Source organism: Ambystoma mexicanum, chromosome 12 (genome assembly GCF_040938575.1).
Source record: "Ambystoma mexicanum isolate Mex_15411 chromosome 12, UKY_AmexF1_1, whole genome shotgun sequence".
Taxonomy (NCBI): domain Eukaryota; kingdom Metazoa; phylum Chordata; class Amphibia; order Caudata; family Ambystomatidae; genus Ambystoma; species Ambystoma mexicanum.
Genome location: NC_090936.1, coordinates 587,410,532 through 587,435,346, shown reverse-complemented (window position 1 = coordinate 587,435,346; position 24,815 = coordinate 587,410,532). Strand labels below are relative to the sequence as shown.

The 24,815-nt window shown below is 47.8% G+C and overlaps 1 protein-coding gene across 1 annotated transcript in view; it reads right to left on the bottom strand.

Moving 5' to 3' along the window:
• Positions 1-24,815, bottom strand: part of SSH3 (slingshot protein phosphatase 3) — a 496,888-nt gene that overhangs the window by 146,373 nt on the left and 325,700 nt on the right. Inside the window, exon 11 of the mRNA XM_069628949.1 lies at positions 19,678-19,824. Coding sequence (XP_069485050.1) covers positions 19,678-19,824 — 147 coding nt within the window. The remainder of the gene's footprint in view (positions 1-19,677; positions 19,825-24,815) is intronic.

Here is a 24,815-nt window from a genome sequence, read left to right as displayed (position 1 = left end):
TGATGGCTGTTTCCTTGGCCCTGACTGCGTGGGCATGCATGTTGGCTGGGAACGGCTTGTGCTGGCCCTCGTACGCTTGTTTGATGGCAGAGATCATTCAGCAGGATATGGAAGCCTTAGAGGCCCAATAGCCTGGTCTTGAGCCACCAAAGGTGACAAACAGGGCATCCAATTTGCAGAAGCCCTTGGTCCTCTCCAAGTAGAATTTCAGGGCATGCCTGACATCCAGGCAGTGCAGCACTCTCTGCGCTTCATCCTTGGGATCGGGGTAAAACGTAGGAAGGACTATTTCCTCGTTCAAGTGGAAAGTAGACAGAACCTTGGGCAGAAATGCCGGGTGTGTCCGCAGGACTACCTTGTTCTTGTGAAAGGTGGTATATGGCTCAGAGGCGACCAGCGCCTGGATTTCGCTGACTCTACGGGCCGAGGTAAGGCCAACTAGTAAGGCTGTCTTGATGGTAACTAGCCTGATGTCCACGGACACCACTGGCTCGAACGGTTTGTGTGCCAGGACGCCCAAGACTATGTTAAGGTCTCACACCGGGTGTGGTCTCTTGACGGGCGGGTAGAGCCTTGCGAGTCCCGTCACATGCTTCTTGACGATAGGGTTGGAGGAGGAGAAAATGCCCTCTTCCGAGTTCCTGTAAGCCCCAAAGGCTGCAAGGTATGTGCGGTAGGTGTCCACCTGCCCGCCCGAATTAGCAAGGTGCGCCGAAAAAGAGAACATGTCTTCCAGGGTGCACGCCAGAGGGTCAATTCCCTTGGAGTCTTCCCAGTGGCAGAATCTGGTACATTTGCTCTTGTACTGGGCCCTGGTAGCTTTGCTACTGGCACCCTATAGGATCTCCAGATTGGTCTGTGAGAGGTTATGGTGGCAAAGCGTTACCTGCTCAGGTACCATGCAGTGAGGGCTAGTTTTGCTAGTGCAGGGTGGATGACTCTGCCCCCCTGCTGAGCCAGAAGATGTGCTGGGCCTGTTGGGAGGTGAATCGGGGGCACTTCCGAGAGACTGAGCAGCTCCGAAAACCATGATCTGTCTGGCCACCATGGAGCTATTAGAATGATGAGGAGTTGGCGAGACTCCTTGATTTTGCAACTTACCTGTGAATCAGGGTAGTGGGCGGAAAAGCGTAGGTTTTCATGCTGGTCCACTGGAGGTGAAATGCGTCGGCCAGAGAACCGGGGCCCTGACCTTGCCAGGATGCGAACTGGGGACACTCCTTGTTGTGCCAGGTGGCAAAGAGATCCACCTTGGGGTAGCCCCACCGGTTGAAAATCTCCCGAATAACGAGGTTGTTTAGCTGCCACTCTTAATTGTCCACTCCCAGCCTGCTGAACCTGTCCGCTTCCAGGTTGGATTCCCCGGGAGGTGGACTGTGTTAGAGAGAATTCTCATAAATGTGCTAAGTCCCTACACCTTAGAGACCCCCAGCAACTTTTCTGGATTTTGAGGACTTGATTTTTTTACCTGGAAAGAGTGTGAGCCTTTTTTCCCACTCTTTCATGTATTTTGATGTGCGTTTTACCCTTGTGTTCTTTGATTATGGAGTTTTAAGATAACTCCATAGGCATCTTTTCATGTGTGTTACACAGCACCCTCAGTACAGTGACACATGGATGTCTTTTTAGACTTTCCAAAGGTTTAAATACCTTCTCTGGGATAAACTACTGTTTCCCAGAGAATATAAGGTTAAATTGACGTTGCTAGTCTTTTTAAATTCCTAGACCCAGCACACACCATCTTCCTATAGAGTGCTGGAGGGGTTACCTAGTATGCCCCGTGTCTAGAAACTCAAGTAGCAGTCAAATGCTACCCTTTTCGATCGAAATGGCTAGTGACAGTGGTTTTACAACAAACTACCATGATTTTTCCCAACCGTGAACACCAGTAGCTAAAAATCGCAGGAGCCATGTTTATCAAGAAGCCGCCTTAAGCCCCTTTGTTTAAACTGGTCCCGGTCGTCTTTTTTCGCCATTTCTTTTTGGAAAGGTCCTTCTAGTTTTTGTCTCTGTGCGCCAAACCAGGTTTGGTCCCTTTGTTTCCATGCCTTGTATTAAAGACCGCCTCTGGCGTCCGAGTGTCTGGGGTGGGCAGGAAGTGAGGGAGGTGCCCGAAACTCCCTGTGCTTAGTCTTCTAGAGACCCAAATGCACTCTGACGTGATTGGCTGGCTGACTGTCTGGCAAGGACAGCCACCCTGCTGGGTGAGTGGCAGCTAGGCTGGAATGAAAGGCAGAAAACTATTTAAAAGGCGAGTCTCCTGGACTGGAAAGCAAACTCGACCACTGGAACAAAAGAGCTGGAAGAGGATGGCTGCTGCAACTCCTGCACCGTTGGTTTGCCTGGTGAAGCCCTGCTGCAGATCAGAATTGCCAAGTTGATCTCGACAGAGAAGCCCCTTCAAGGACGACTTCTTCCTTTGAGTTGGTGGGACCAATCAACTCGTAAACCACCTGGATACCATTCTCAATGCTGGTTAGGATTAACTTGGGGGAAGGACACAGCTTGTATGCTTGAAGAACAGCTACTCTAACTGAAGTGACTCCATTTTGTCAGCGTTTTCCGACGATCCCGTGCAGGAGTCCCCCAACGTCCTCCCCCTTGTCCCCCACGACTGAGGCTCAGGAACAGTGAGATCTGCAGGAACTGTCAGGAACCAACGTCTTCAGCTGCATCTTTTGCTTCATACTAATGTACTGTGCCAACCCGATTGAGAGAACGCTTCTCTCGCGGTGAAAGTTTGTGGAACTTTCCCAATTTACAGGCCTAATGAGCTTGTGAACCAACATATGATTCTTTTTCGTACAAACTACTTCTGAGAACTTTGGCAAAGACTTTACCGTTTACTTCAAGAACTGCTCTTTCCTATCCAAGACACTAGTCCATTGACTTGGGCCTATGCCTATAGAACTGAATCGAATCCTCTAGTGAACTATAACTATTTGCAATGCCCAACTAAGTATTTGTGATCTATTCTATTAACTTATGCCATTGCCTTCCCATTCAAAGTGACGGAAATGCCATTTGGCTCCTATTTCAGGGGAGCTTAAATTGTTTAGAAACGTATTGGTTTTGTTTTGAAGTATATTTGTGTATAATATTAAGTTGCCTCGTTCTAGTGAATGTTTTCTAAATGATTGTGTAATAAATATATGAGTGTTTTACCAAGAAACCTTGAGTGTAAGTGTCTACTTGAACCGCTGTGATTGTAAGACCTCTGTGTAACTTCTTGTACTGTGTTGTAATGTGTATCTGAGGTGAGGTGGTGACATCACTGTTACATGGAATGTTGCGATGTCAGAGCGAGTGGAGTGTTGCGATGTTATTCTCTGAAAGCTGGGTTCTAAGATTCACAGTTGAGAGCTATGCTGGCTAGAGGGGACATGCCAATGTTTGTTCCTGGCAACTAACTTGCAATAAACCTACTTGTATCTTAACTGCTGGTCCGGGTGTTACTCTAGGTATCAAGTTTTTACATACTGCTCACATTCCCTCTTGAGATAAGCCTGGCTGCTCAGCTCGCTACCACAAAACTGTGTAGTACAGATTTATACCAAAGGTTGGTTTTTGCTTACACCTGTAGTCCTAATAGTATAAGAGTACATTAGTCACTACAATGAGTAACTTATAATTACTCTTACGTCCCGTCCCCTTTCCTCCATACTGCATGGGCAATTACAACTGAATGTAGCCCCAGGGTGGACAGGAGACCCTCCTTAAGCAAATAGGCTCCGGAGAACCATCTGTCCGAAAGCTGCATCCGACCTGGAGGTGGCATCCAAACAGTAATGCTTGCAGAAAGCCGATGGAGTGGCCCATGTGGCCACCCTGCTTATGACCAGCCAGGGGATATGGCACTGAAAGGCGATGGCCGTTGCCTTGGCCCTGACTGCATGGGCATGCATGTTCGCCGGAAGGGGTCTATGCTGGCCCTCTTACGCTTCCTTGATGGCCGCAACCATCCAGCGGGAAATGGAGGCTTTTGAGGCCTGATATCTTGGCCTGGCACTTCCAAAAGTGATGAATAGGGCATCTGACTTGCAGAAGCCCTCGGTCCTGTCCAGGTAGAATATCAGGGCATGCCTGACATCTAGGCAGTGCAGAACTCTGAGGCTCGTCCTTCGGGTCCACAAAGAATGTAGGAAGGACAATCTCCTTGTTTAAGTTAAAGGCTGATGGCACTTTAGGTAGAAATGCCGGATGGGTCCACAGGACCACCTTATCCTTGTAAAAGGTAGTGTACGCCTCTGAGGGAGTATGGCCTGGATCTTGCTGATCCTGCGCGCCTATGTGAGGCCGACTAGCAGGGCCGTCTTGATGGTGACCAGCCTGAGGTCCGCGGATGCCATAGGCTCAAATGGCTTGTCCGCGAGGGCGCCCAAGACTAGGTTGAAATCCCACACGGGGTGTGGCTTCCTGATGGGCGGGTAGAGTCTAGCGAGTCCGGCCAAATGTCTCCTGACGATCGGGTTGGAGGAGGAGAAGACCCCCTCCTCCGAATTCCTGTAGGCCCCAATGGCTGAGAGATGTGTGCGGCAGGTGTCCACCTGCACGCCAGAGTTGGCGAGGTGCGACAAGAATGACAGCACGTCGTCCAATAAACAGGCCAGCGGGTCGATATCCTTGGAGTGTGCCCATTGGCAGAAACTGGTCCATTTACTTTTTTACTGGCTCTGGTAGCTCGGTTCCTAGCCCCCTGTTTGATTTCCAGATTGGCTTGGGATAGGTTGAGGTGGCCGAGCGTCACTTGCTCAGAAACCATGCTGTGAGGGCCAGCTTCTGAGGGGCGGGGTGGCCGACCTTGCCCCTCTGCTGTGTCTGAAGATGTGCTGGGCCCATTGGGAGGTGGATTGGAGGGACCGCCGAGAGGCTGAGCAGCTCCGAGAACCATGGCCTGGCTGGCCACCACAGAGCTATCAGAATGAGTTTGAGCTGGTGAGACTCATTGAAAGCACTCTGAATCAGTGGGGTGGGCGGGAAGGCGTATGCTGACATGCCGTTCCACTGGATCCATAAGGCATCACCCAGGGAGCCTAGGGCCTGGCCCTGCCAGGAGGCGAACTGGGAGCACTTCTTGTTGTGCCTGGTGGCAAAGAGATCGACCTGGGGGAGGCCCCATCTGTGGAAGATCTCCTGTGCAATGAGGTTGTTCAGCTGCCACTCTTAGTTGTCGCTCCCAACCTGCTGAGCCTGTCGGCTTCCAGATTGTATTCCCCCGGAAGGTGGACTGCCGTGAGGAAAATCTTGTTCTCCAAGGCCCATTCCCAAATGTTGATCGCCAATCTGCACAGGGAAGGGGACCTGGTTTCCCCCCCCACCCCCTGCTTGTTGATTTAGTACATACTGGTCGAGTTGTCTGTCAGTATGAGGACAACCCTTCCCTTGAGACATGGGAGAAAGGCTCTGAGCGTTAACCAGATGGTGTTCAGTTCCAGCCAATTGATGTGGTATTATTGTTCCTGACGGGTCCACGTGTGGTGGACCGAGAGGTACTCCAGGGTGGCTCCCCAGCCCTCTAGTGAGGAGTCTGTGGTAATCATCACCTGTGGGACGGGGGGCCGGAAGGGCTTGCCCGTCCGCAGGTTGCAGTCTCTGGACCACCATGAGAGGTCCGGGTGGAGAGAGATGGGGATCTTGATAATTTCGGCCTGAGAGCCCTTCGGCTAGCCCTGCCTTAAAAACGCAATTGGCTGTGGGCGAGGAGTTCCGGGAGGAAATCGACAATTTCCCCGCCATAATCTCTTGTTGGCGGCTGCCAGCAGGGCGTCTGCGTTAGCCTGTCGCAGATTCAAGGAAGCATTGAAATACAACTTCTTACCGTATGCCTCCAAGGTTTTCTCCTCCTTGCCTAACAGCGCTGTAGATGAAGAAGACAAGGATTACTGAGGCTTGGAGTACAGTGATGCCGCAGCGATTACCGAGGAGTGTGGCTGAGGATGGGAGGAGAGCAAGAGTGTATCCCCCTCCATCTCCCTGTACTTGGCGTCCAGGCGGCGGTTGACTGGCTGGACAGAGTGGGGTTTGAGCCAACCCTTCTTGGCGAGGGACACCATGTCGGTCTGTAGTGGAATTCCTGTTCCGGCAGAAGGGAGCCTCGTGAGGACTTCAGCGAGGAAGCCCTCTGCCGGCTGTTCTGCCAGGGGCTGGGGGGGGCACAGGTATTCTGCCAGGCCCGAGAGACGTTCGTGGAAGGCCCTGGCTGATGATGGTGTGTCAGGATCCTCCTCCTCATCAGTATCCGGAGGGTCTGGGGGATCCTGTGGAGGAGGAGTAGTATCCGGAGCCGGAGGCTGGGGCACTGGGACCACAGCCAGAGGCTGAGGAAGAGGCTGGTATGGAACCACCTGCGGATTAGGCTGAGGAGCCAGAGGAGGCGGCTGCGCTGGGGCCAGAGGCGTCGGCGGAGGCATCTGTGGTGCCGCTAGCATAGCAGGAAGGACTTCCCTGACTGCGCCCTTGATGATCGCCCCCCATATGTGGAGACTTCATGAGGCCGAGGAACCTCTCGAAGATCCGGTCCTCGCTGGCCGAAGAGGAGGAGGAGGAGTAGGAGGGCACGGACGGGGTAGCTAGAGGCAGCCGAGGCCGCTGCCGACCCTATACATACGGGCGCAAGGGAAAACAGCCTTGCACATAAGAAGGGTAGGCTGTAATGATGCCAGTCTCACCTCGATACTCATTCTTTGCCGAAGTCCTGTAGAGATGTTGAACGGGTGTCCTTTTCTGGCACATCGGCCATTTTGTTGAGCTGCCTACCACGTGGCTCCGATGTGTTGCTCGGCTCGCTGGGGCCAGCCTCTGACAAGTCTCTTATGTGTGAGGCACATGACTTGCCAAGCTCCTCGGGCACTGGCCCGGAGGTGTGCCGTTCAGGTGCCCCCTCGGACGTACTGCACCCAACAGGGCGTAGCCCCTCGGCCATGATGCTGGTACAAGGACAGAGCCCCTCGGGTGCAAGCAAGGTAACAGAGCCTAGTGGCCCCTCAACCTTGGCACCGATAGGATCCGAGGACCTCTCAGCCCAGAGGCTGGTAGCTGTGACAGCCTCGGTGCGTGTGTTGGTATAAGGACCTGACCGGTCCCTCCTGCGCAGAAGAGCCCCTGGCAAGGAGTCTCCCTTGCGGGGTGTGAATGAAAATATAGGCCCTACATCAGGCCTGGATCGATGCTTCACGAAGTTCTTAAGATCATCAGATGGAGACCGCTGAAAGAGCTCCCTCCACCTAGCTAGTCTGTTCTTCAGCGCTTTTGAGGACAGCAAGCCGCACGCCGAACAAGCTTGCCAACCGTGGTCTGGGCCAAGGCAACATAGGCAGAGGGCATTGGGGGTCTAAAATCGGGAAGAGCCCGTTGCAGGTTGGGCACCTGCTGAACCCTGTCGAAGTCGACATGCGCCGGGGAGGAGCTGTGGCATCTGAGGACCCAGTACCTAATTGATACTAGACAAAAGAAGGAATAGAGGAAGAATCCACACGTGGAGTTATATGGCCGAAGCCAAACCCAGGAGCTCTGGTGAATTCGGCCTGTTCCCGTCGGCACGGAATAGGAGACTGAGGTGTGGTACCGGAGGGCGGACTCCAGGCAGCACATGCTCCCAGGGCCTCGCCTCCGCGCACCTCTAAATTTAGAGAGCGAAGAAGATTTTTCTGGTGAAAAAGGTTCAGCCTCCCGTCCCTCACGAGGTACGCCCCTGCAGTATGGATGAAAGGGGCGGGAGTAAAAATGAATCCACGCTATGGCGTGTTGTGAGAAGTGTGCAGCCGATTCTAAGTGGTTGCAAAGAACAGTGTGGTCCACCAGGTCCAACGCTGCTGAGAGATCTAGGAGGAGTAATAAGGCGCATTTACCCTGATCTCGCAGCTCGTCAACTTGGGCCTTGAGGTCGATGAGTGCCGTTTCAGTTCTGTGCCGAGGTCTGAAACCTGATTGCCGGGTACCCAGGAGTTTGTTCTTTTCCAAAAAAGCACAGAATCTGCAAGCATGCCACCTTGTCTAGTATCTTAAGGAGGAATGGCACCGTTGTAATTGGTCTATAGTTTGTGGGTATAGCATGGTCAAGTGTTTATTGCTTCAGAAGAGGAAGGACCCATGATTCCTTAAGATTACCTGGGATAGTGCCTGAGGTAAATGACAGGATAATAAGCTTGGAGATAAAGGGTGAGAGATCTTGTGCGGCGTCTTTTATAATTTGGGCAGGACATTGGTCTCCTCAGCAGTTAGAAGGTTCGAGAGAAAGTATAATTTTTTTTCAACTTTTAATATTGTAGTTTTATTGAAATTAAAGCAAAGTTCTCGTTTAGGTAAAATCAGTACATTTCTGGGTTGGGTAGTGGATGTTGGTACATTTTGTCAGTAAGTGCTTTCTGTATATCAGCACACCATGTCTTGTCTTTAAACAATGGTCAGGTGCAGAGCTGAGATTTTCTAATTCCTTTACTATAGCGAAACGTTCCTTTGTACCTGATTTGGCCTTTAGTATCCTGTTGTCAAAGCTTTCTTTTTTAGCTCGTCTTATTTCATTTTTATATTTTGTGGAGATATTAATATGGTTCACTTTATTCACCTCAGATGGTGTTGACCTCCATATGGATACACTTTCGTTTTTTTTTTCTCAATGACTTACGGTATGGTGTAAACCAGGCATTTAGATGTGCTCTTGGTCTACTACTCATTTTTAAAGGGGCAATAGTATTGAGGGCTTCTGATGCAGCTTTGTTAAATTCATTCATTAAAGTAGATGGATCAAGTGAGTCTGGGAGTCAATTTAACTTGGGGAGTATGAGAGGTAGGTCTGTTTGAGGTTATATTCTTTTTATTTCTGGTTGGCATAGTGGGTGTTATGGGATTGTTAGGGACTTGGTTAGTTTTAGAGTTTATGTTGAAGGTTATAAGTGAATGATCCGTCCAAACCTGGGGGCTGATGCTGATGTTGCAGTTCTAATCAGCAACCCAGTCAAGAGTTCTGCCCTTATCATGGGTAGGCTGAGTTATTTTTTGCAAGAAGCCAAGTTCAGAGAGGGCACTGGCAATGGTTGTGGCTTGGGTACCAATGAGGTCATTGTAGCCTAGGTTTATGTCACCTATTAAGAGTGCCTGGGATGCGTTATTTTAGGTTGTCCAACAGTAGAATGGAAAGGTCCTCTTCAAAGGAGCCAATGGGGCCCAGGGGCCTGTAGATAAGGTGTATAGTAGTAGTTTGTGAGTCTGGGATAGGTAACTTTATAGTGAGGGATTTCCAGGAGTTGACGTGCATTGGAGCGACTAGTCTCATAGCTAGTGTAGATTTAGCTATAACTGCTATACCCCCACCACGGGTATTAGCTCCATCTTCTCTTAAGATCGTGTAATTTGCTGGTACAGCGATCATCAAAGTTGGGCCAGCTGCCTGGTGCAGCCGGGATTCAGTGATGGCTACGAAGTCGTAGTTCTCCATTTCTATTAAATCAGCGATTTCTGTAGCATGTGCTACTAGAGATCTTGCGTTGATAAGTGCTCCTTTGAGAGGATAGGTAGGTGAGGTTAATGTTGAGGTAGGTTTGGTCTTGCTATAGCTATGGGTCTTTGTAGTGTGACATGTATTGAGTTTAGGTGGTTTCAAAGTTTTTTTGAAGGCAGTACGAAGGTTACTCGTACTCTGTTTTGTATGGGTATCTTTAGAATAATAGGTATGACTAGTCAGGAGTCTAGCTGGTGGTTTGTATATTTTAGGTAGTCTTGAACCTAACTTGGGGTTCCTGAGCAAGAGGTCGCATGGAGCATTTGTTCTGGTCTTGTTAGGTAGGGCATTAGGCAGGCGATATTTTATCACTTGATGGGAGTGGCTAATCCTGGTAGTCTGTTCAGATGGATTTCTGAACTCTGACCTGGAGGGGTAGAGGTTCAAAAGGCCAGCCTAGTTTCTTGGAACAGAGTAACCTCTGGACAAGCCAGACCAATCAGGGTAGCTCTGGCAGGTGGTCAAGACTAAGTCCCAGGAGTGGCGAGGGTGACTGAAGGACCTCAATGAGCACACAAAGCAAGGACACTTACAAATTACTCCAGACAGGTGTTATATCAAAAATATATACACATTTATTACAAGTCCTTTGTAACAGATCATAGCAAAATAATCACAGTAAAACCAAGTAAACCAACACAACACTATCAACACAATGTATATACAAGACCATTCGAGTCCAAAGGGTTAAATGCACGAAATATGTCGACAACCTAGAGGGGAAGGAAACAGGCATTGCAGATATTCTTTAGGCCCAGTTCCACATCAAAAATACACCTAACTAAGAAAGGAGCCTTGTGCTCAATAGTACATTCAATGCAAACGCATGCGGTTGTTCTAATGGGCAGAACAGGGTCTCTGCAGGGGTCTCAAGCAACTCGGGAAGGTGGATGAGGCAATGCAGAACAAGTTCCCACCATTCAAGAAGGACCTCCACTTGAAGGCAGAGGCAGTTCGAGGGTTTGGGATGGAGTTGCTATTTCGCAATAGCAATGGAAAGGAGAGGGGGCCCCCAGAGGCCACTCATGCGTAAAAATGGGCCCTTGCGCTAGGGGCCACCAGTTGGGGTATTGAGTACTCACTCGTCCCCGACGCAAGCGGACCCAAACTTCGGCAGGTCAGTCCACTTCGCTTGCAGGTTCGAATGCGGCAAAAAAGACGTCTCAGCACCTTTTAGTTCCTGAGATACAGCGATGATTCCCAAACGGGACAGTGGTGATTTCTCTGCTCCGGGTGGATGAATCGACCCGGTTTCACTGCAGCAGGCTTCAGGGGCAAGAGGGTCACAAATGCAGCAGCCTTGCAAAGGACGTTGCAACGGCAGGGCAACACAGTAACCGCGTTTACTCCGGTCCTGGTGCACTAGTCTCACTTCAGACCTGGGAACGCCAAGTGTACGAAATTCTGTGTTGAGGGTGCCGGGGACACAGAGCTAGTAGTATACCTAGTTCGAGGGCAGCCTCGAAACAGCGGCCGTGACAGAGCAAAGCAACTGGGTAAGCTGGTCAGTCCACTGGTTGGCCCAGGGACACTTCTGAGAAAGCTTACTTGCAGGGTTTGATGAAGGTGCCGAGAATAGTTGATCCCACTATTCCAATGAGTCGAAGCATCTTCGCAGACCACCTAGGGCAACCAGATGCAGAGGGGTCCCACAGGACGACAGCAGGCTCAGGGTGCCAAACCTTCCAGCGGGTCACCAGCGGTTCCTCGACTCAGATTCGTAGTTGCAGGATACTTGGATCCTATCGTTGTTTCAGTGAGAACTCAGGAGATCGACCTGGTAGTGGCGTTTTCAGCCTCCTCTTATCCAAAGTTCTATTCTCGCCAAAACGGATAGGACCCAATGTGGGGGGGGGGGGGGAGAATCTGCTCACAAATACACACTCCATACGTGGACCAATCACGGACCACAGTGGTCCCAGGCATTCATGGCACTCCAGACTCTCTGGCACCCAGGATGTGTATTGGAACTAGACATTCCAGCCCACATCCTGGAGGCACACACACCATACATGCAGAAGCCTGCAAAAGCATTGGGATTCACGGGAAAGTGCATGACCAGAAAAGGACTGACCCGGGTCGACTCGACCCGGGGAAGGGACAAGATGGCCAAAGGACAGGACAAAGAACCTCGTGCAATGGTCATTTTGGAGCCAGGTCACCTATTTGTGCCAAATGGGGTTTACATGGCAGTAAAGGGTTAGAAATAATGAGAAACGATAGCTGCCACCAGTCCTGACCATGACACATATGCAGAGTTCATACAAAGTTCAGCGACAGTATCTAGGTCATTTGGCAATGACTAGAGACCCTAGTGTGCTGTATGGTAAGATACATTGCACACTTGTTACATGTTGCACAAATGTTGCAACATGAGGAAAGGACTAAGGGAAACAAAGTCTCCCAGTACTGACTGTCTTAAGGGCATGTCAGTTTCCCCATAAAAAGTGAGTGAAAGCCCAGAGGAGTGCAGCGGAAGGCTGTGCTCCTCTGGCAAAGTCAGACAATGGTGTCTAAACAGCAGCAAAAATTTTGGGGGTTTGGAGGGAAAATTACATACAATTATGAAATCTTTCGTAACCTTTTAACTGCCATGGGTTTTCCCCCCCAGTGCCAAGGCCTTTTTGGTGATTTTGGTATTTCAACACTCAAAACTTTCTAACATTTTCTCCTTAATTAACCCCTTAAGTGCCAAGGACGAGCTATCTCGTACTTGGCACTGTGGAGGTAATCCCAAGGACGAGATAGCTCGTCCTTGGCACTTAATTAACAGTCTGAGTGGTGTTTTGGGCAGTCCAGCACCCAGTTGAGGGTTGTGTAGTAATGATAGCCATTAGGTAGAGGGTAATGGCAAGTATCATGTACTATAATGTACAGTTGCAGTGGTACCTATGGAATTCAGCTTGGCACTGGCATGGAAAATTACAATAGGCTAATTCGACTTGGTACTGGCAAGGGGAAGCAGGAATGTAAGTAACTAAATATGAAAACAGGTCACATGCGAATCACAATGCAAAGGGTGCACGACTCATGCGTAGTGCAGGAGAAATTCGGTAGAAGGTTGGGGTTAGAGCTACAATCGGCGGATTGCCTTATAAAAAGCATAGCATTAGACTTTGAATAGCGCGCCGGAATTGGTTCGAAAGTCAAAGATTTAATCAGTGAGTAATACAGAACCACGGCATGACGGGAGGGGCGGTGTGGAGCCCTTGTGGATCAGGGGTAGTGAAGCAGTGGCCTGGTTTAAGGGTAGTGCATGAGGCAGCATGCTACCTGTGGTATGGTGGTGTTTTTTCTTGCAAGCAAGGTGGGAGCAGAGGGTCTTCGAGGATGCAATCGTCCATTAATCTAGGTAGCTACTCACAGGTTCTGAAGTCTTTAAGGCAGCAAAGTGTCCGGCAGTCGGCACGTCCGACACAGACAGACACAGACAGACCTTTACAGGCACGGCCCTTGGGGACACGGCCGGCTTCCGCCTGCCTGTGACGACTGGCCGCGGAAATGGTGCTTCTCTGAGTATGTCCATACATCTTTGAGGGATTTCGAGGTGCCCGAACTCTATGACCTCAGGAGCCAGGCTGCTAAATTGAGAGTTTGAGGGCATAGATGTAGCGTTTCCCCCCTGATCTTGAGACAGCATGTTGTATGGGCATGGCAGCTTCCTAGGAGGGGAGACTGACATTGCCATGAGATGGGAGAACCAAGGCTGGCAAGCCCACATCGGGGCCACCAGAATCATCTCCACTGGCTCTTGGTGCATCTTGTGCACTATTCTGTTGAGCAGGGCAATCTGGGGGGTTGGGAGCGTGAGGGGAAGCGTAGACATTTCCCTGACCATGTTATCCAGAGACCGTTTCCCTTGGACCGGTTCTGAGGGTACCTGGAGGCGTAATCTGGGCATTGGGCGTTCTCCAGAGCGGCAAACAAGTCGATCTCTAGGAAGCCCCAGTCTGCAAAGACGTGGAGTACAATGTCCTCCTGTAGTCGCCACTCATGCTCTAAGGGTAGAAGAAAGTCTCTGCTGAGTACATCCGCCAGAAGATTGAGTTCCCCTGAACATGTGACAGGAGGAACATCTTGTGTTTGAGAGCCCACTTCCATATGTTCTGGGACAGTTTGGACATCCCTAGAGAGTGAGTGTTTAAGTAATACATGGCCGTAGTACTGTCCGTGAGGACTAGAACTGTCTACCCCTGGAGGTGTGTTTGGAAGGCCTTCAGGGCCTTGAACACTGCTAGCAGTTCCAACAAGTTTATGCGATTGGATGCTCCCGCTGGGGGCCACACGCTGTGCGCCATCTGATGGAGGTGAGCCCCCCACCCCGTCAGAGATATGTCTGTGGTGAGAGTGGCTTCTACTGCGGGGGTGGTGAAGGTTTTCCCCTGCAGAAGGTTTTCCCTTGACCACCACTGCAGAGACTGAATGAGGGCTGCCGAGACAACCACTAGATCGTCCCACTGGCTGCTGGCCTGACACCATTGGCTCGAGAGCCACTCTCGCATAGAGTATATGTGCAGGCGAGTGTGTGGAACTAGGTAGATGCATGAGGCCATCATCCTTAAGAGTCGCATGGCTTTGGGTGTGGTCACCTTGTGACTGGCTACATAGTGAGGGATCTGCAACAGCATGTTTTGAACCCCCTCGGAGGGAAAGACAAGGCCATCTTTGGTCCGAATTAGAGCCTCCAGAAACCGATTGACTTGGCTGGGGTTTAGACTGGACATTTTCTTGTTCATCTGGGTATTTGTTTGGCAAATTCCATACGAATCCCCCGCTATGAGCCAGTTGTCAAGGTAAGGATAGACTGAGATGGACTGCCTGAGCAGGTGAGCATTTCTGCACTGCTGACTGGAGTTCTTTAAAGGGGAGTTCCAATACTTCTGTGGGAAGGGCTGCAAACAAATACAGCAATTGCGGTAGGATATTCATCTTTATCGCGGTCATATGGCCATACCACGACAGAATCATGTTTCCCTCATCATTTTAAATCTTTTTTAATGGTGGACAATATTGGACCATAGTTAGCTGTTGCCAGATCTGTGAGGTTTCTGGTCACACTTACACCCAGGTATTGGAGCACCACTTTTTCAATTTTAACCCCTAAGAAGACTTTTATAGGGTGCAGGACTGGGTCATGTGGGCAAAACGGTAGCAGCATGGATTTAGATGTATTAATTTTCAACCCTGAAAAAAGCCCCAAAAGTGTCAATAAGGGAGAGGAGGGGTGAAAGCGATGAGCGGGGGTCTACCAAGTATCCCAGGATGACGTCTGCAAACAGGGAGAGTTTGAATTCCACCTGGCCCCTTTGTATACCCTGTATTCCTGGGTGGGTCCTCATGGCTATTGCCAAAGGTTCTATCGTTAGGGCATATATTAAGGGGGACAAAGGGCACCCCTGTCTCGTACCTCGTGAGAGGCTAAAGGGGGCTGTGAGTTCCCCGTTCACTTGCACTTTCGCTGTGGGAGCCCTGTACAGAGTGCCCACCCATTTTCTCATGTGAACCCCAAACCCCAATTTTTGCAGGAGAACCATCATGTATCTCTATTCCACTCCGCGGAAGGCTTTCTCTGAGTCGAGGGAATGCACGCTGGCATTGAGGTTGGACTCCTGGGCATAGTGGATCAGAGCTATGGTTTTCCGGATATTGTCCGACCCCTGGCGTCCTTTAATGAAGCCCACTTGGTCCCCTTGGACCAAGGAAGGTATGATCCCCCTCCATCCTTCTACCGAGCACTTTTGACAGGATTTTAACGTTCGTATTTAGTAGAGATATCGGACTGTAAGATGAGCATTCGGTAGGATCCTTCCCCTCCTTTGGCAGCACCACTATAATGGCTCCCATCATGGTTTCTGGTAGGATGCCCCTCTCGAGGACTGCATTAAAGACTTTGGCTAGGTGGGGGGCAAGGTTGGAGCGAAATAATTTGTAGAATTTTACTGAGACCCTGTCCTCCCCTGGTCTTGTGCCTCCCTTCATCGACTTTATTACCTGGACAATTTCCTCCTCCGATATTGGGGTCTCTAGTTTTTCGGCACTATTGCTCGCTAGGCCCGGAATGGGTAACTTTGTCAGGAAATCTTCGATCAGGGCTTCATTACAGTCGAATTCCGACTCGTATAGCTTTTCATAGTACTGTTTAAAGGCCCCTCCTATGCTCGGGGTTGCGAATCTGAGGGATCCCTCATCTGTTTTTCGTAGCTTCAACCGTTTAGCTTTTCTGGGCTTTCTTCAGTTTCCAAGCCAGAATTCTATCCACCCCATCTCCTTTTTCATAATACTTTTGTTTAAGGAACTGGAGGTTTTTTTTCTCCATTTTGTACAGCAGGAGCTCTTTGAGCTGGGATTTATACTGCTCTAGGGCTACCGCCTGGTCTACAGTTATGGTTCCCCCCTCCCACCCCCTGGTGTTTGACCTGGTTGTAATTTCGCTATTTTATCTCGGAGGGCCTTTACCTGAATGTCCCTTTCCCTTTTCTTTTGTGCTCCGACTTTAATTAAGACCTCCCATATAGTAGCCTTGAATGCGTCCAATAGAATATGTGGGCTGACCTCCCCATTGTCATTTAGTTTAAAGTATTCTATTATGTTTTCTAGCACCATTTGGGCAGTTACTGATTCTTTCAACAGAGCGTCGTTACATCTCCATCTCACCCTCTGCTGCCGACCCCATATCTCCCATCAGTGCGAACCACACCTTGTCATGATCGAACCAGGGAACTGGGTCTACTCTTAGGTCCTGTGTGTGCGCTAACAGGGTGCTATCCACCAGAATGTAATCAATCCTGGAGAATGTTTTGTGTATTCTAGAGTAGTATGTGTCTGGGGGTGGGGGGTCACCCTCGACTGAGCTCGGGAGTGCGTCCTCCAGGCCTAGCTCATGGTTAATTCTGCGGAAACTCTGGGATGTGGGGTCATCCGCCAATAGAGGGCTCTGAGATGTCATTCTCTTTCCATCGATTGCGGGGTTCAGTACCATGTTGAAGTCTCCTGCTACTATTAGGGTGCCTTCCACAAAGTCTCAATTTGTTCCTTTCCTCCTCCCAGAACTGCACTTGACCCTCATTTGGACTGTAGACTACTTCCAGAGTCAGCTGGGATCCCTGTATACCCTCCTTTAACAAACAGGGACCGACCCTCCGGGTCTTTGATTGATGCCTCTTACTTGAAGCCCAGGTCGTTGGCCATTACTATTGCCAACCCCCTTTTTTTGTTTCATACGGGGCGTGATGCACTTTCCCCATACCTCCCCCTCCGATGCCCGGTTCTTTGCCCCTCCCCCAGTGCGTCTCCTGAAGGAAGAGGAGGTCCAGCTTTGCCCGCTTTAATTCCCTGCCGAGTAGGGACCTCTTAGTGGGAGAGTTCATTCCCCTAACCTTTAGGGAGCCAATTTCCAGAACATGTTACTGATCAGCCACTGCTAAGAATAGGTTTTTCTCTGGAATGTATCCCTGGGATGTCCCCTTGAACTTTTTCACCTAGCCGTTGCCCATCTAGAGGGGGCTTGCTTTAAGCTTGAAAACACCAACCCCCGTATCACCACAATTCCTCCTCACCCCTTCCCCCCTACCCTGTCTCCCCCTGCCCCCCTGGTGGAGCCTAACCCCAACTGCCCCCCATCTCTCCTACCACGTCCCTTGACTCTTCCCCCTGCCCCCCCCCCCCCGCCTCCTTCCCCCAGCGCCCTGCCCGCTTCTTCCGGGCCCTTCCTTATAACTACCACGTTTGTTTTAACAGTGCACCCACCTATACTTGCTGTTCGTAGCGGGGTACGAGCCAACTCACGTCCTGCTTTACTTCAGACAACCCAAACAAAACCCTTAAAACACTAGCAAACTCTGCCCTTCAGCACCCCTTCCATGGATTTTATTACATAACCCCAATTCAACTCAACATTTGGCTGTACTTAACAAGACTGCATGCTCCCAGAAAGAATTGTTCTCTATATACACAAACCCATTTAGTTGTAAACCCATGACCAAATGGCACATCATTTAATCTTCGCCTCAAGTAACCATTTGATGCTATCGCCAGCTGCCCAAATGTGGTTTGCTTCATTCCTCCTTTCTTGACCTAACCCAAAGTTCACCTCCGCACACCAAACATTCTGTGGCCAAAACAAAACTCTGCTATGGGGGAACAGTGATCTGTGATATTCCCATGTACTCGCAACGAACGCTATACACTATATACTCCACTAATATTCCAGAGCATGTCTCCCATCTAAACCACCATCAAATCCCACATGTACTTTGTTCAGGACTACTGCACCCCTCACAGTGGCTTTCCGATTGTGGACTTCTCTTTCTCCCATGCATAAAACTCCTCGCTTCCCACTCTAAGCACTACACGTTGTACATTGCACAATTACATTGTGTCCCCAGGACTTAAATTATGTTGCTACGTGATGAAAATCTAAAAAGTATCCAAACTAAACATAAAGTTACTCATAGTAACATTTATTCCAATCGATTTACGTACACTGAACACATGTTGAATTGCAACATTGCATCCAACCTAGCCCCACCATTATTGTAATCCGATGTGTGCAACGTGAACCTCTTCCCTATGCTGGGACAAGAAATGTGAATCCCAACATCAGTGAAAGGCAGGAAGATTCTGGCGCACATGGAGGCACAGGGCAAACGTTCTACTACTGCAGGAAACGCTTGCGGTGTCCACTGTCTGCCACACCTTTGCTAAAGCCTGAGGGAGCCCTCGATTTTTAACATCTTACTCTACACAAGGGAGGGGGTCTTAAATATTATCCACAACTCGCTGCAATTCACACTCCTTGAAACACAGATATACTGAATGGGTAGATATGTATGTGTGCATGCAACATTACAGAATAGTGAGGTCCTGTTAGTAAATAAATATGGACCAAATCTAGATGACCCTGGTTTTTATGAGACTTTTATCAAACTGTGCCACTCGCACCCTACTGTTTCAGTGATTTGGGGTGGAGACATAAATACGATCCTGGATCTCAAACTGGTACGTACTGGTACTGCCCAAAAAATTGTGACGAAGGCAGCTCTTACCATAATGTCAGCAATGCGTGAATTAGAGCTTGTGGACGTGTGACAGGCCTTACACCCGTTGGAGCGCACTGTTACATTTTACTTGTTGGTACACATGTTCTCTCGAATTGACATGTTCCTGCTCGCAACCTCACTCATGCACATGGCACAATCGATAGATATCCTCCCTCGCACATATTCTGACCACTCACCAGTGATTCTTAGTTTGATCCTTACACCACAGCAGGTGACTTGTCGACACTGGAAATTCAAGCCCCTAGCGTTACAGGATATAGTATTCCACTCAATGCTGCATGAGCACATACTAATCCTCTTTGAGCTGAATATGTTTGAGCTGAATATAGGGTTTGGCAATACTATGGTCACTGTGTGGCATTTGTTCAAAGCCTATATGAGAGGCATTGATATGGCAACAGAGTTGAGTGTGTTGAAAATAAATGGACAACACACACACCCTTTCTTTATAGAATACCCAAAACGTATTATGCCACCTGTCTGCAGCAGTTAGGGCCTTTAACTCCATGGCTGTGAAGACTTGTGCTCTAACTCTGCAGTAGGGAGCACTGAGCTGTCTGCTGCAAGGACCTGCAACCCTATTTGCCACCTGGTATACTTAGATTCTGCATGGAAATCTTTCAGAGGTCCCTGGTTTTCTAAATCCGGCTTTGTCAAGAATGCTTCAAAGGTCCTTGCAACCACATATGCATTAAACAGAAGAATGCATGATTATGAACACATGTATTCCTCAGTTGGCTCCAAGAAGCCACATGCAATAAACAAATGGTTTAGACAATCTGATACCTTGGCATGTAAATCATACAGAACAGCACCACCCCCTTTTTCTTCAAGCTGAGAAAATGGTTTTGTTCACACAAAGCTGCAGAGGGTACAGTATAGGCCTTGACCACTCCTACCTTTTCTCAACGGAATGTTGAAGCAGTTATGCTCACACCCTGCAGAAAAATGGCAGGTGGCACAGTACATTGGTCACAAGGATTGGTAAAATACCTTGCTTACACTCTCCTACAGCCTTTACTGAGGTGTAGTGTCCATGGCCCTTCCCCAGAAAGCTCCTCAAGGTGCTAGGCTCATATGAACAGTTTACAGAGAATCAACTAATTTCAGAATGGCACTCACCGGGCGTTGGAGATGAAGCGGTAGGTCTCCTTCCAGTGGTGCAGCAGATCTGTTGTTTCTTCGTCATAAACTCGCACATTCAAGTAATTCAGTGACTCTGGGAAGAAGTTGTCAATTTCTCGTGTCACATTCAGGATGTGGCCAACGCTGGCAGAGAAAGCACAGTGCGGAATGTTAGTGAGGAAGGTATGGTCACAACTACAGGGGTCAGAAAAAAAAGGCACACAATTGGATGGCAGGAAAAGAAAAGAGAGGAAGCAGTACTATTGGGTGACAATGAACAGATGACATGCAATTATTTGGTAATGTGAGAGGAGAGAGATTGCTGGGTGACTGGACAAAACACAGACACATCATTGGATGACTGGGAAAAGAGGAAGGAATAACAATTGGATGAAAGAGAGGTAGCCCAAAAATTGGGTAACAGATAAGTAGAAGAAACACCATGAATGGTTAACACGCAGCTAATGGGAGAACATTTATTGGTTTAAATGTGGCTGGTAGGCAAGGGACAAAGAAGGGCCATTGGAGGGTGGGAGATTGAAGGAAAGCCTCCTCTGGAAATATGAACAAAAGTAAATATTAAATCACTGAAGTTAATTATGTGAGAGATGGCAGGTTTTGTTATTAATGCAAATATCACTGTTGTCTCTTACAGTACACAAGAACCTCAAGGACCATCTAGTCTGCCCATGTCCATGTCAGCAGCACCACCATTGTCTCTACTGAAACCCCGGTTTCGTCTTTGCTAATACCACAATTATCCTACTTTGCCTCTTTTTAATTAAAAAAAAAATAAAAATCTTGTTACTGACTTATGGATGCCCGAGTTGTACGGAAAGGAAGTTCCACCCACTTACTGTCCCATGATTTTGTGCAATAGATTTTTGTTAGTTTATTGTTGTATTTGTTGTTTGTTAGTATTTAGTGAGTAAACAGACCAGAAACCTTCATAGGCCTACAGGAAACAAGAGAAAATAATGAACATTAAAATGCACAAAAAAGCATAAAAGAAATAAAAAGCCACGCTGCGACTCAGGCAACATAAGATAAAAAGTAATAAAAGAACATTAACAAAAACTTGGCACAGCTGAGCTGAGAGAAATGAAGGTGCTTAAAAGATATAATATTCTACTGGAGGTCTGAGGAGTTGGGGGGTATTCATGCAATGACACTCCAGCACATTGTGTGCACCGTGAACAAGACTACACAGTGTACGACTTCCAAGATCCAATTACTTCTAGGGCAACTGTTAGGGAAGTATTTCTTTTTGCATTTCTTCTCTATTGATTTCCAAGTACATCTGCTTTTTGTCTAGATCCTAGCTGTTTGTTGGGGTGAGTGAGATAAAAAAAATATTCAGGAGCATGCAAGTGCCTCCAAAGTCATTTTAGGGGGTGAGTAAGGTGTGCTGAATGTCCCATTTAAGTCAATGGGACAAAGTCTGCGAGTATGGTGAAAATTACAGCAAGTCTCCATTTTACCCCACAGGTGTAGACTCATGCGGCAAACAACCCCGTGCAGCAACCAACAGCATGGCCAAAGACCCTGGTAGAAATCGGTGAGTAGCAGACAGCCTGTAAATGGTCACAGCACAGAAGGCTAATCTCAACACCAAAGTTGAGTCAGCAGGAGAATGCAGGAAGCCCGGCTTCAGCTTCTAGCAGCAGGAAAGCCCAACTGAGATGTGCCTCAATCACTGCATTCAGCCGTATTGCTAGATGAGGGCCTATAAATGCACAAACAGCAGGAATTTGCAGGGAACTCTTCCAGAAGGTGAGCAGGTCTGGGTCTTCGAAAATCCAGCTATTAAAAGAGCGATCAGGGATTGGAATAACCCTTAAGTAACACTACACTTATGGGCTAGCTAAAACCTGCCAACCAATCACATGAGCGGGCAAGGGACAAAGGGGTCAGGCGGCCAACCATTCTGGTTGGTCATTGAACTGCTACTCAGCTGAGGAAACACCCCACATGATGAGAGAGACAGAGCCCAGGGACTTAAACTGCTCTAAACCAGTAGAAACCAATATGGATGCTTCGATGTGGACTCAACAAAGAGCCCAAATGTCAGAATAGGCATTCTGAGCCTACTTCATGGTTGCCCTAAACAAAAGATGACCTAACATACAAACTAGCAGAAGACTTAACAAAATACACTGGTGCCTCAATGGTTACCTAAAAGGTATAGTGGGAAACCACTCTGATAAAACGGATTGTCCTTTGTGAAGCAAAATTTAAAGTATAGCTGCCATCAGCCTACTTCCTAAAACCATTAGATCGGTGATAGGATCACCATAGAACACAATGGTGTACTTAGGAAACCCCTCTGGAACTGGGAGTCTTATGGGTGGTCCAAGACCATAAACTATAAAAGAGTGAAAAAAAGGTTACAGTGCAGGAGCACTCCCCCTGGCCTCCAAAAATACGCCCGAGATCCCCAAAAAAAGAAAAGGGTTAACCAAAACGTTTTTGAGGCTGTAAAAACCATCCCTATAATTTCAAAATAGTAACTATGTCTTAACAATCCATTTGGTTGGGCAACTCCCTTCCGCTCCATGGCAGAAATTGCCATATACGTGCATGCACCTTTGTGAAAGTACTGCCAAGCACTCCTGGTCAATGCATTGTGTATGTGAACTGGCTGAACCTGGGTTTGACACATCTGGTCCCAATCCACACTCTGCAAGAATATGTCCCGTTGCTAGGACAATTGTGAGCTGGCAGCCAGTTCAATTTATTATCATTTCAATGTAATTAACATAGTTAGGCGCAACTAGTATAAATGGTTTCTCAGCACTCCTCTGTTTGACAAAGAGGTCAGTGGAGTAAACTTTTAGGTGTAACTTCAAAGGAAAGAAATCAGAATTATTGTTTTCAGTCTCCGAAAATGCAACAGATCAGCGATTTCCCAGATAGCCCGTTGTAGATTGCTCCAATATTTGATCCCAGTGTCTGTGCAAGATCTTCCAAAGGCATTGGTTCTAGAGTATCTGGAAACCAAGAGGGAGAGGTGAAATGAGGATCTGAGGGGTTGATTCGAGTTGTACCAAGTGAATTGTTGACTGGTGTAATGTGGAGCAGAGCCATTCAGTGTCTAATTACAATTACGAAGTCTAGTAAGTAACAGAGGTCCGCACACGCAAGTCCAAAAAATGATATTTATTAAAATTAGGTTTGCATAAAGTTCACCTCACTACTTGGAAATTACTGTTCCCTTTAAAACATATACACATCCTCAGACAGTAGAACCACATGGGCTACAAATAGGCCACTTTCCTATAAACAGACTTGAATTTTGAAAGCGTTGGACTTCTAAATCATTCTTCTTGTGTATATTCTTAGAGTATTTTAGCTAGTGTGTGAGTGTGATCATGTTTATGCTTCATCGCCTCTCCTAGTTAGACCCCCAGCACTTTTTGCCGGACGTCTGGACTTTTGTTTTTTTATTACTTGTATATAATCAATAAGATTTTTACAAGAGTAATTCCAATCAAAAAGCTTCACGAAGACATCACAAAGGTGACGACAATCTGTAGTTTAGCCAGTATTAGATAGAGCCTGTAATAAGGCGATTCCACCAAGTTGCTTCGTTACCAGCAAATGAGTTTACCGTCAGGGGACTAAAAAAGGCTATCCTAGCTTGGTGCAGCAAAGCATCAGCAGATGTCTAATGGATTTAATCTCTTCAGGATTTTTACAGAGTCTACAGGCTTTTTCCTTGGATCTGGATCTTATCGCTAGGATTTCCTGCGTCGGTAGGACATTGAAACAAGCTTTCAGAAAAGTTCTCATCAGTAATTTACTTGGGTATCTTTTGCAGTATGCCATTGGTTCTTTCTGTTTGTTGACAGTCGTAGGGAGATGGACTAGTAGTTTGTTTGATGTTGCTTTTTCCATAGTAGTGATCCAATCCAAACATTCCAATTTTGTTTTTATCCAAACCGGATTGTTCCTCAGTTCTTCTTCAGTGCAAGCAATTTCCTGAAGTTTTAGGTTTTGGTGCGTGGCCCACTCATTCATAGAGTGATTGTTGCCTTTATCAATCTCTTCTGCTATCATGCGGTAGATTTCCAGGCTCTCAGGATGGATGACTTTCCTGCATAGCTGTACAGTGCTGTGGTCCACCACTGCTTTCAGGGAAACAAGGCCAAGTTCCCGTCTTATTGGCGCTACAGCTGTGGAATTAGGTAAGCCCAGCACCGATCTCCAGATGAAACCTTCAAGTTTTTGCCAAAGTAGAGGAGGAATTGAGGGTGTAGCTTCCATGCCATATGTCAACGAGAGAATGATCTTGGCCTTGTAAAAAGTAATCGCCGTTTGGAGTGAAAATTTGCCGTAAGTTCTTAGCCTTAGACCACAATGAATCTTGCATGTTCCGGGCTTTCTTGGTGCTATCAAGTTGCACTCCAAGGTACTAGAATAATCAACCACTTCAATTTTCGTCTCGTTGAGGTGCCAATGAAGACTTTCTTTTTGCTTCCTGGTTTTTGCAAGATCATTATTTTAGTTTTTGATTTGTTGATCTCAAGGTTGTTTTCAGTAATGTAGGTTGTGAGGTTGTCACATAAAAGTCACAGGAACAGAGAGAAGTTGGATACTAAGTATCCCTTAGGTATTCCACTGAAGGTGGTGTGCCAATCTCTCAGACTAACTTTTTAGGAGCGATACATATAATTATATATATGCCATGTAGGCTATAACAGTTTCCTCTAGTCCAATTTAGCTAGGTGTAGCATATAATGCTGAGATCTCTGTATCCAGCCATAGCCCCGGTTACACACAATATAGTTACGGCTGGTGGCAGTGGACGTGTTCCAACAACTACTGTAGTTACCCCATAACCTTCTGGTATTCCAGTTGAGTTCTGAACTCAAAGATAAAGAGAACACAGTTACTGCTAAAGAACTCAGACCAAATTCCATTCTAATTGATTGTATTGGGGTTCATTTTGGAAGTCTCAACACCGTTTTCCAAAAACGTCCCTCCAGTAGGGCCCAGTTTTTCATTTCAAAATTGAATGATGTCTCAGCACCATATGTCAGAATCGGAATGGCTTTGGAGAATTGAATTAGTGGTATGAGACTGTAGTTGCAGTACCTTTTTAGCAAAATTTTACCCAAATTTGCCAAGTTTGC